Raw genomic sequence first — 11,869 nt, 5'->3', positions numbered from 1 at the left:
AAGCACTAAATTTTGTGATTCTTTTCTTGAAAACACAAGGCCCGCCCCCCATCCCCGATCAAGAAGCTAGTGTCATTACACAAGGGTTCTCAACTTTGGGGAAAAAAAAACAACCCCAGTATCCCATGGAGAGGTTTGATTTTCTGGGAAGATAGGAAAGTCATCCATTCTTTCCAGCAGTTAGAGAATAACCGTTTATTCATTATTAATTACACAAATTTAGATGCTGAGGAAGGGGAGCTACATTCCACACATTTTGAAATATTTGCTTTTAATTTTGTCCCATTACATTCTTAAATTTCTTTGCATATTCAGGATGGTTGGGAAGCTCCTGAAGTTGACTACAGCCTTGAAAAGAGGCCTACTTTCAATTTGGCAACGAATCTGCTAGGTTACAAAGTGAATGCAATTTGCCTTGAGGCACAAGACGTGGTACATTAACAAATCACTACAACCACTAAAACTGTCCGTTCATACAGTTTATTCCACTAGACTGCAATTTTATACACAGTACGAAGGGGTTTCCTGATAGCACACATAGTTTACTTCCTGTACTGCTGAAGAACCAATTGTTTTTTTACATTATATCATAATACCCTATCATTAAAACATTATTCAGTGAATTTTTTCCAACTACATATAAATGGAGATTTACCACACACACGGTGCAAGAATGTCTTTATAACATATCGGAATCACAAAATGTGAATCTAAAATACATCACTGTAATTAGAACACTACTTTAAAATTACAATGCCCCATGTTATATCAGCCAGATTTGATTATTCTCTGTATACATCACAAAGCAGTTTGGTGGATAACTTCTTGGATAACTGTCAGCAGCTTTGAACTACGATTTCAAAAGAAATCTTTAATATACAATCAAAATTTCAAATTTTAAAAACTTCTATGCAATAACCTCAGAATCAAAATGGGACATTTAAAACTTTATTGTCTCTGAAACAAGGAGAATAAATACAACCCTCTGTTAGCTGGAAGGCTGAGGTTGTAACATTAGGTTTCGTAGAAACCTAAGAAAAGTATTGCATGGGGAGTGGAAATGTGTTAAAAACAAACATAAAATTTCTTTAAAATCTTCTTAGATTTCTCTGCCCCTCCCCGCCTCTGTCAAACACAGAGAAAGAATACTGCATTACAAATAAAGACGTGTTTCCGTGAAAGGATGTTCTAAAGAAAATGTATGTAAACAAGTCAGAGAGAAAGATTTCTTCATTTTCCCATTTTTGTGGAGTGGAGCAGTGGGGTAGTATCAGTTAAATAACAAATAGAACTCCTTTAGTCAAAGAACCACTTCATCACACACAAAAAGCTAGGGACGATTGCTGAAACATTTCTCATGTGTTTCCTTTTCTTTCCCCCAAAGTTTGAGAATGTTTGAAAGTTCAATAAATAGTAGAAAAATAATCCTTTACTTAGAAATTTTGAGATGCCTCCTTTAGAGCTTACTATGAGTTCCATACAGCAATTGTGGTAGCTAGGTACCGCTAGGAAACCAAGGGAAATCTCCAAAGCACACGTTCCTATCGGGCTGTGCCATATCCCCCTTCTCCCGTTGAGCACATTTTTCTCTCTTCCACTTAAGGAGAGCCGAACGTCTCTGGCTCCTCGCAACATTCCTCTGGCTCAGCTCAACGAAGGTTCGCGATGTTTCGTCTCTATGTTTGGAGGTTTGCCTTCTGTTCCATTCCGTTAGGATTATGGCAGGTTCATTAATCAGGCTGATTTCCCCTCCATTCCGGAACCAGCCTCGCACCTTCCCAAGTGGGATTGTGTTGTTGCTTCTCTTGTTGTCAAAACATGTTAACAGGCAGGAAATGAGTTAAACCACTCGGGACACAGCCTGAACACAAGGGGTTTCTTGCTCTGGGTTGTAGGCTGGCTCTTTTCCCCTCCAGAACGTTCTGTAGCTCCCAGATCCCATCTTCTCCCCGAGGTGAGGGGACTGTTAGCACTCAGCATCCACGGTGTGGACCGTCACGGCTGCCTGTAAGTGGTGGCTGTGATGGAGCGTGGGGTGGTGTAGGCGGTAGTGGTGGAACTTGTTACTGAGGAGGGCCGCGGTCTGAGGCGGCGCGTCCAGGTCCAGGTCCTCGTCGTGGTTCCCTACATCGACCCCAGCTGACAGGGGGTCATTGTTGCACGGAGGGTTTTCACTGTCTTCCTGGGGACTCATGGTACTGTAGCCTAGAAAACGAACAAAACAAGTAAGCAACTGAGAGCTTCACGCTGAGGGGAGGAGATGTCACTTAAGATTTCTAGGGCACCGGTGTTCCTACCTTTGTGCACTAAGGTGCAAATGCCTGCAGGCTGTCAGTGGACGGTGAAGTGGCTTATTTTTAAAGAGATCTTTTGTTGACTGTGTCTTTCTTAAAACAATTACACAAGAACTACCTAATCATTGTAGACAACTGAGAACGTATGATAAGAAAAATAATATATACAAGAACCCTTTCCCCAAACCAACAAAACAAAAACGAAAATGAGCTCACATCCCATCTGAGCCATAGGTAAGTGGCATTTGGGGAACTATCCTCCTACATGTTACCCTGAGATAAGAATAAGACTATTTTTTTATTTTTATTTTTTTTTTTTTAAAAAGGCAGCTTCAAGAAAAAGGTCCTAATAGAATTCACATTAGCTGAGGGATGGTGGGGAAAGCGGGGCTTCGAAATGCCTGAATGTGATGCCACAGTGAGAAGAGAAACAGCAGCCCCTGTTATCTGTACACAGGCTCCACCACGGCAGGCACTGACGTTCTGCAATTCCTGCATACCAACAAGGCGTGTATTTTAATATCCATTTTACAGGTGAGGAAAACGACGATCAGACAGGTTAATGAACTTGCCTAACGTTCCAGTAATGAAACACCAACGCCACATTACACCCATGGCAACTAGCAAAGGAATCAGCTATTCTCTGTGTGAGTTGGCTCACTGTACTTAAAGATTAATTTCTTCTGGTATTCTAAGTAATACATGTTTCAAAAGAAAATGCCCTTGCTGATCAAAGGATTCCATTCCAAGAACCTTGGCATGTTTTTAAATATTGCAAAAATCCCCTTTAAAATTTTTGAGAAGTGACAGCTCATTAATATTTCCGCTGCATCTACAGTTAGCATCAGTCAGCACTCACCCGTGGGTAGTGCTAGTCACACTTATGGCTGCGAAATTGATGTGCTTGCATACAGCCAAGCAGGAATAGTTGGTGGGTGAAAAATGTACGCTCCGTGCAAAAATGAGAAGGGCAATTTTCTGTCCTCAATGAAACATGTCTCAAATGACAGAATTATTTAAGTCGGCCCAACACAACAAATATTTACTGGGCAACTGCTATGCACAAGACACCATGCTGGGGATTGCAGGAGATACCAAGACGAAAACCTGGTCCCTGCACAAGGAGCTTAAAAGGTAATGCTTGAGAAATAAAACAAGTGTAAACATAGCTCCATTCAATTATTCATTTATTGAAAATCATTATGGGGCTGGAGGGGGAGACTATGAAACACGAATACGAGGGTCTCTTTTCCTTAAGGATTTCACAACCTAGTACGAGACAGATACTCATGCAGCTAGGCTTACTGTAATGCAGATAAATGGTAAGGGCGATAATTGAGGTCTCACTGAAATCCAGAACAGGGAGTCACTACTTCTGGCTGGGCGAATGAGCAAGTTTCACAGAAGAACTCCTATTTTAGTTGGGCTTCAATGGATGAGTAGGAGGTTCATAAGTGAATATGAGTAAAAGAAAAGATGAGCACAGCTAGAGGTGTAGAAACCTAAAGTCATTCCTGTAGCATGAGGCTAGGATGAGTGCTAGCACGTAGCTGGAGTATAGGGCAGATCATAAGGGCCACGCCAAAGCTTAGAGAATGAAGGGACAATACAAGATGCCGAGACCCTCCCTCCCCTCCAAATGGCATGATCCTTTCTTTGTTTTAAAAAGGGAGTTCTTGTGGCAGTTTGGAAGATGAACAAAAAAAGAGAGAGGGGGAAGTTAGAAGGTTATTGCAACAGCCCAGATGAGGGACGAAGAATTAAAACTAGGGGTATGGGACTGGACTGATTTAAAAGATATCTCAGGGGTGGAAATTATAGAAGTTGGTAAGCAATCAGATGTGGGCGGCTGTGGGAGTTGGATGGTTAAAGGGAACTGCGACTCTGAGTCAGGATAAGACAGGGAGACTCAGAGATCCCAAGTCTCAGGGAAGAAAATGAATTTTGTGTTTGCACACTTTGATTTTGAGAGTCTGTGGGTCACAAATGTGGAGATCTCATGAGACGTCAGGGCAAAAGAGGGAGAATTCACTGATGTAGGTGATGTCATTAGTGAGTACCTTCTGGGTACCAGGTACGAGGCAAGGGTTTCAACTGAAAAAGGGATGAGGGGAGGCCCCAGCTCTTGATAAGCCCAGTCAAGACAGTGGAACACAGGTGCTAAAACGGAGGCCTCCCAAATAGAATACCAAAGCTGACTAACTTGGCTTTAGGAGACTTGAGGTGATGACACTTAAGGTGGTCCTCATGGGGTTCATTAGGGAAAGAAACGGCTGGAGGAAAGGTGCCGCGGGAAGGCAGATGAATATATGCAAAGACACAGTAGCTTGCAAAGGCTCTAGTGGATTTGGGGAATGGTGAAAACTTGGTGTGTGGGAGACAGACAGACAGACGTGGGAGATGTGGCTGGACAGGCAGGCTAAGACCAGATTGGCAAGGCTGGTTGAAGCTAGGAGTTCGGACTTAGTAACGGGTGGGAGGGAGGATGGCAATGACACAACCTGTGCTTTAAGGTGGTCTCTTGTGGCAATGAGGGGGCTGGACAGGAGGAAAGGGGAGTCAGATGCTCAGAGGACAGGGGCCTGGAGCATCAGCCCCAGGGGACAACGAGGACCTGAAGAGGGACAGTAACAGTGTTTAAGGTGAGCAGCCACTGTTCAAGAGCAGAGGAGGCTGGATTTGGCGACTAAATGGATTTGCCTGGTGCAGATGGCAGGGGAGGTAACATCCTCGGGGAAGGTCAAGATTTCTAGGTTCAGAGGCTGGGGAACTTGTGATGCCTTCACTCAAGATTAAGAGATCGAGAGCGAGAATGAGTTTCTCAGCTTTGTGGCTTTGGCAGTGCTAAGTCTTAGAATGGAAGACTGGATGGTAGGTTCTTAACCTCAGTTACAAAGTGCTATGTCTGCTTAAACCACCGTATGCTCTACATATAAGGGACTAAAGTGGAAAACGTGCTTTTAGCCAAACCCCAGTGCCTATGCTGATTATTTTCGGCCAAGCTTTAGCACTAGGATGCCTTCATCTTGCCTCCAAATACTCCCGGATCGCTTCCTGTGTCTGCCCATTTATATGCACCCACAGAAACTGGTAATTCATTTTCACATCCATGATATAAAATTCATGGTGGTTCTTCTGCCTGGCTCACCTTCCCACCTTCCCTCATCTTGCTATTGTGCTTCATGCTTCAGTTTCAAGGTCTTTCCTGGGAAGAATTCCCAACCCTCCAGTCCTGCCAATCCACATGGGGTCCGGTACCCCTTCTGAGCATTTCAATGACATTCTGTGCATGTCTCTATCTTAGATTTTACTAAATTATAATAAAACATAGGGCTGTCCTGTCTATTAGCAAACCCTTTCCTAAAGCACAAGGACTTACTTGTCTTTGTACTCCTAATATTCAACACAATGGCTCACACAAAGCAGGCACTTAATTAAAAAAAAAAATTACGTACCACCTTCCCAAAGCAAAGGCATTAAATAATTTTTTTAGTTATCTGTGGTGACATTCACCAGTCTTTATAATAATGAAGACATTCTAGAATTCACTGAGCCCTGTCCAGGGATTCTGACTTAGGGTCTAGGGATACTCTGAGCCTGACTGGTCACAGCCCCACAGAGGTGGTAATGGTGCAGCTGTCCCTGAGGCAACTTGGTGGCAGCCCCCCGCCTGCCCCCTTTCCCCTGATGCTTTCTGATGAGAACCCCAGCAGAAGTCCATCCAAAGTGAACCCCTCACTCTGGGGCCATTCTGTTTAATTTGTTCAACCCCCTCTATAACTCACTCGGGCTTGCCCCTATCTCAGTAATTGATGAAAATCTGGAGGGAGGGAATAGGAAGTTGTGGAGAAGCAGGAGAGAGCCAAACACAAAACCCCCACTTAACAAATTAATTGAATGTTTACTCAGTGTGAGGCAATTCTGGTGAGTACTGGGAACAGTGATGAATAAGACAGACTTAGTCGGTGACTCATGGAGGAGGAAGCATTAGTTGAAACACAAAGGATATTTACAAACACTGCCAAAGGAAAAATTTTGTTACTGTCCAAAGGACTATGCAGAAAAATCTGTGCAAAGACGATCTCAAGCAAGAAATAGTCTTCAGGAAGGAGGTCAGATGTCCATTAAGAATAGAAGAGCCCAGATTAGGCTTTTGTTCTTTGGTATTCTGCTTATATATTTAGCTGATGGTTCCTAAGAAACCTCTCCTGATGGTTAAGGATGTTAGGTCCCTCTGGGGACTCACTCACCACCCTGTGGTCACAGACAGTAACTGCAGGACAAAATCTGCACCTCTAGAAAATGGTCTCGGGCTGTGCTAGGTAGTTTTTGACCAGATTCCTAAGGTTCAGCATTTGCCTTTTGAATTTGCTTCACTAGGGGTACACTTCCCTTTTACAAAGAAAACATATTGCTTAATATACATATGCATAAGTTTTCTAATGAGATGGTAAGCAAAACATCAATTCACAAGGAACACATATATATTGGTGGTTTTTAACTTGAAAATAAACAGGTAGATGATTAGGCAGAACATGATATTTTAAAGACCAATAATAGGTGAAGTGGGTATATAATTAAAATTATAGGTAGTAACTGTTTTTAACCTCCACTTGTGACAATAACAGTTATTAGTGTTGAAAACAATCATTCTAAGTAGTCTCAGAATATTGACAAACGTAATTCTACTTTTCAAAAACTACTCTTACTTTGAGTAGAGTTTTTCTCAAGATACAAAAATTAAACTTAGATTCCTTTGAAATACAAAACTGTTGGCCACATGAAATAGTTCTAAATAAAAAAATGCAGCCTGAAAGTTTCCAAGTTTAGCCTGGTAACATTTAGTGTTAATTCTAGGAACGTCACAAATTTGAACATACCACGAAAGTCTAGCCTGTTCAGTACTTACATGCTTATCTATTTTATTCTTTTGAGTTTCCTGTTGTATATCAGACCCAAGGACTCTCATGGAAATTACCCTCACTGGGTAGCAAATCTGGGGGCTACAGTCCTACCAGTTCAAGGGACAGCACTGAGGCCAATTTCCCCCTGGGGTCTTCCACAATTTACCTGCAGATAAAAGAGGACTATCTCCTCATCTTTTTCTTTGTTCCACTTCTTTAAGGAAGCTGTCATTTTCGGCCTTTTATCAGTTTTATGAATATATGCATTCATTTACCGCTTCCTCCTAGACTGTGAATTCCTTGAGGGCAGAGTGGATATGGAGGTGGGGAGGTCAACTCTGAGCTCATGCCTGCCACACATTATTTCATTGAATCCTCACAACTTTACTGGGCAGGAATTTCTAATCCTGTTTTAATAATTAGGAAACTGGGGTCCAAAGTAATTTTGCTAAGGTCTCACAACTTATAAAGAAGGGGAAAGGCGGGATTCCAAGGAAGCTCTGCTAGACCGTATCGTATAAGCTCTTCTCCACCACACGGCCTCGCAGAAATGATGTCTCCCATTCTCCAACCCTCCCCTGTGCCTAGCGAGTAGCAGACACCGAAGCAGTAACCAAATAGGAAAATACACAGATGAGCGAGAAGCTGCTGACAGAACAATTAGATTAGATCCTTGTTTTAATGTGTACATGAAGCTTATCCTCTAGGCGTTACAGGGACATTAACTTGATGCCACCAATTTAATGACCCATCATCTGGTTCAGGGATATGACAACATGTAGTTAAATGCTATTGATTTTTGTGGTGCATTTGGAATTATGTGGAATGTCAATGTTTTCCACTCCTTTTAGTGTTGCATTCTGTCTGCACGAAAAACTATTTTTCATTCCTTGGGGATAACAGGGATCCAATTATTGTGAAAAATGAAAGAAAGCAAGCCCTTAGCTAGACTCCTTGGCTTTCAGATACTGACACTGCACTGTTCCTTTTATCTAAGCTGTTGCTTCATATGCCATTTTACTAAGACAATGAGAGAGCTAATGGACCATCCTCAACGTCACTCAGAATTCCAATTTTGTATTGAAGCAATTTCTGTGTGTGTGTGTGGGAGGGGGGCATGTAAGGGAAGGGAGAAAGAGAGAGAGACAGAGAGAAAAAGGACTCAGTATTTCTGCTGAATAAGAAATTATGTCTGTTGAACTTTAGTAGCCTCAAACCTGTTTTGTTATTCAAAGGAGAAGAGGCACAGAACTGCCTGGCAGAATGTATTTATGAATGTTCAAAGGTTTTTAGGGAAAAAAGGCAGAAAGTCAAAGAAACTGAAAAATTTAAGTTCTGCTTTGACTCTCCATAGAAACCCAAAGTTTCTATTTAGTTGGCGGGAACAATGTCATTCAAAGACCAAATTAACTCTCTAATTTACAAATCAGAGCTTTAGCTTCTCCTGTTTTCCAAAGGGAGTCTGAATACCTGACTGTTGTGTAAAAGGCCACATTGGTTGTTTCGATGAATATCCACTCCTGCATTTTTCAGCACAGGTGTGGGAGCACTCTGAAGACATGTTTTTTTTTTTTGGTCTTTTCAGGGTAGATGTGAAGAAAACAGAGTCAAAAGGCAAAAATGCATTATTTATGCATTTAAAAAAACCCTGATTCTGGGAAGAAAATAAAGATTTCTGGAGAATTAAATAGCTATATAAAAAATAAACAGAATTTACAATTTTAGGAAAAGTCTTACCACTCCTGCTATATTTTTGTGGAACTGTGGCAGTGATACTTAGAGAGCACAATACATCTGCTGTACTCTGTGACAACAAGCCATATGGACATTGGGAAAGTGAGAAGCTATGTAGTAGCCAAGTCTTTGGCACAGCATGTGGGCTTCTAATTCGTAGCTCACTGGCACTTGGCATCTCTTCACAATTCAGCTCTAAGCCCTCCTGAGCATCTTACAGGCACTTAATACAACTCCACGACTTTGTACACACTCGTCCCTTTGCCCCCACCCTTTTTATTTTAAAGGAGGGCGCAGCTCACAATGACCCATGCAGGGATGGAACTGGAAATCTTGGTGTTATTAGCACCTCGCTCTAACCAACCGAGCTAACAGGCCACCCCATTATCTTTTCTTTAAACATCCTTCAAGGCCCAGTGCAAATGTCTCTTTAATGAAGCTTTCCCTGAGCCTCACAGGCAAGCCTAGAGGTCAGAGTGGAAAATGCCAGAGGCCAGCATGGACTCTTGCCATGTCCTAAAAGTACATGGCTGGCAGAGTCCTTGATGATGCTGGTATTTGCCAACTAACCACATGGGATAGCAGGACCTAGGAGGATGCCAATTTACTGAGAATCAAGTGGGGCAGTAAGCAGGTTCCATTTAGATAATCTGAAATCTTAGGAAGCAATCTGTGTGCACAGACGTCATCTCACGTAAGCCCAGGAGTGCTGAGACATATGCAAAGCTACCCTGGGCTCTTATAAAAGTGTCATGTTGGAATGTGTCCTTTTGGAAAACTATGCCAAAATAATTCACTTGAGCACAGGACAGGAAAGAGAGAGCAGGATGGGTGTGAGCACCGGCCCACAGGAGTCTCCCAGGTTTCTCAGGTTCTCACATGCAGGAAGCTAGACCTTACCGTGATCACTTTCTGTTCCCGACCGACCCCAGTAGCGACGCCTCCTTTCTGGACTGTGTGCGTGTCGTTCGATGACTGCGGCTATAAATCGAGTATTGCTGACTGTGGAAGGCAAGGATGGTTAGTCACTCTTATGCCAGTATCTTCATTGCAGCAATTAAATTTTCTGCAATGGCTCATTCACACATGGGGGGTTATTCTGTGGAGAGCTAGAATAGGTAAGATTTTAAAAAATTCTGAGGATTAGAGGACTTGGTTTTAGAACTGGGGAAGGGAGTGGTCCCTAATTACATATCTCCAACACGCATCAAGAAGATATCCTCTAAGTAGTTGAAGGCTAAGGTATCTCAACACTAATGGAAGTCCCTTTTGTTAAGGAAATACTCTCCCCACCCACTCCCCCGAGTTGTACACATTAGTTATGGGATTGAAAAAAAAAATGCATACCTGATGAATCCCTTTCTAAAATCCTATGCTAGATAGTAATGAGCAGGAGAATAAAAGGGAAGGGTGAAGTATTTTTGCCAAAGCACTTAATGCAAAAAAAAAGAACATCATGAAATCTTTTGAGATTTTCTAAAACAAAGTAAATACTTATCCTTATGCCTAATGAAAATGGGCGGGGGGGGGGGAACCCCATCATGTCAAAGCTTCTTAAATTTTAATACAAGCCAAAAGGATATAAGAAAGAATATTTATTCTGGATTAGCCTCCTGCTGACACATTCTGTAGCGAGGCAGCTTGAATACTCACTGATGCCTCTGTCTTCGTGGCTGTCGTCGTCCCTTTCATCTCTGTCATTCTCCAGGTTGGACATCCTCACTGACATTTCTACCATCATTAAAAAGAGAGAAACATGACTATTTAATCAAACAAAATCAACCACTTTACTATCCTGCAGAGTGCTTGTATGATGGCTGGGTGACAGCATTCCATCAAGAATGAATCCTCTCTTGGAAAAGAATGAACTGATGTCCGATCTTTTTCTTTTCTTTCTTTTCTTGTCTTTTTTTTTTGTTTGTTTGGAGGAGGAAGCAGGAATCAGAGGGAGAATAAAAAGTAAATAATCAAGAGAGGCACTTAAAATTGATTTTTGAAGAGGAGAAAAGTTGTCTAGAGGCTAACAGATCTTGAATCCTTTACTAAAGTACATGAAACAGAAGGAAGGGGGTGTAAAACCTCGGCCGTGTTGATAAAATGGTGTTACACAATCTGATAAAGGTCAGGCATGAGGCAACACTGATGGCAGTCTCCCTCAGTCTGACCAACTCTTACAAAGAGGAAAGTGCTTCGTGATTAGCCCTGTTGCTAAATCAGGCAGCATTATCCCATGATCTTCCCACCAGGATTGCAGCCTTGGTGAAACATGCTAAAATCTACCTGTCTTTCCGGCTGCAAAGGTGAGCCAAGTGGCCCCTGACCTATTCCAGGACGAATGATGGGTTACCCTTATCTCCATAAAGCTGAGGTTAACACATCCCTGGGGGCTTTTGGGAAGGAGGGGGGCAGTCATTAAATGGTTTTGTCCCTTGCAAAGGAACACAGATACCACCTTTCACCCTTGATATGGAAGCCATGATTCCAGAGTAATCATTTTGTACTGGCTTCATTTTCCTTTCCTGTTTTAAGAGGTGTGACTGTTCCTTTGAATATGGGTTCATTCGCGATATATAGTTACCAGCCCCAATAGAATGGTTCCTTTTCTTGCCAACAGTGACCTGGGGTATCTTTGGTTTGCCAGTCTTTTTGGAACAGCAAAGGCCAACACCTCTAAGCTGAGTGAGTGAAGAACAAAACTTCCCACTCAGCATTCCAGCTCCTCTGGCTGGCCTATCCCAGAAGCAGGCTGTGGCAGGGAGCGCTGTGTAGGGAGAGGGAGGAGCCGGGGATCTTCTGGAGAATCAAAAGGGGCTAAAGGAGGAAAGCAGGCTTTCGGGACTTCTGAATCTACTCCACGGGAGCTGAAAAAGCAGCACTGTTCTTATCATTGTTGAGAGGCTTGCTTACACCACTGGCCACTGTCCTTTCAGCCTTGGA

General features: G+C 42.5%; 1 protein-coding gene across 2 annotated transcripts in view; it reads right to left on the bottom strand.

Annotated features, from left to right (window-relative positions):
• Positions 1–472: 472 nt before the first annotated feature.
• Positions 473–11,869, bottom strand: part of CACHD1 (cache domain containing 1) — a 208,539-nt gene continuing 197,142 nt past the window's right edge. For both annotated transcript variants that reach the window (XM_033115363.1, XM_033115364.1), the window contains exons 25-27: positions 10,586–10,663; positions 9,833–9,934; positions 473–2,205 (exon numbers count right to left, since the gene is read on the bottom strand). In XM_033115363.1, the coding sequence (XP_032971254.1) occupies positions 1,967–2,205; positions 9,833–9,934; positions 10,586–10,663 (419 nt within the window). In that variant the 3' untranslated portion in view covers positions 473–1,966. The remainder of the gene's footprint in view (positions 2,206–9,832; positions 9,935–10,585; positions 10,664–11,869) is intronic.

Source organism: Rhinolophus ferrumequinum, chromosome 9 (genome assembly GCF_004115265.2).
Source record: "Rhinolophus ferrumequinum isolate MPI-CBG mRhiFer1 chromosome 9, mRhiFer1_v1.p, whole genome shotgun sequence".
In the NCBI taxonomy this organism is placed as follows: Eukaryota; Metazoa; Chordata; class Mammalia; order Chiroptera; family Rhinolophidae; genus Rhinolophus; species Rhinolophus ferrumequinum.
Note: the sequence above shows the minus strand (reverse complement) of the source record. Positions and strands in the feature narration are given on the sequence as shown.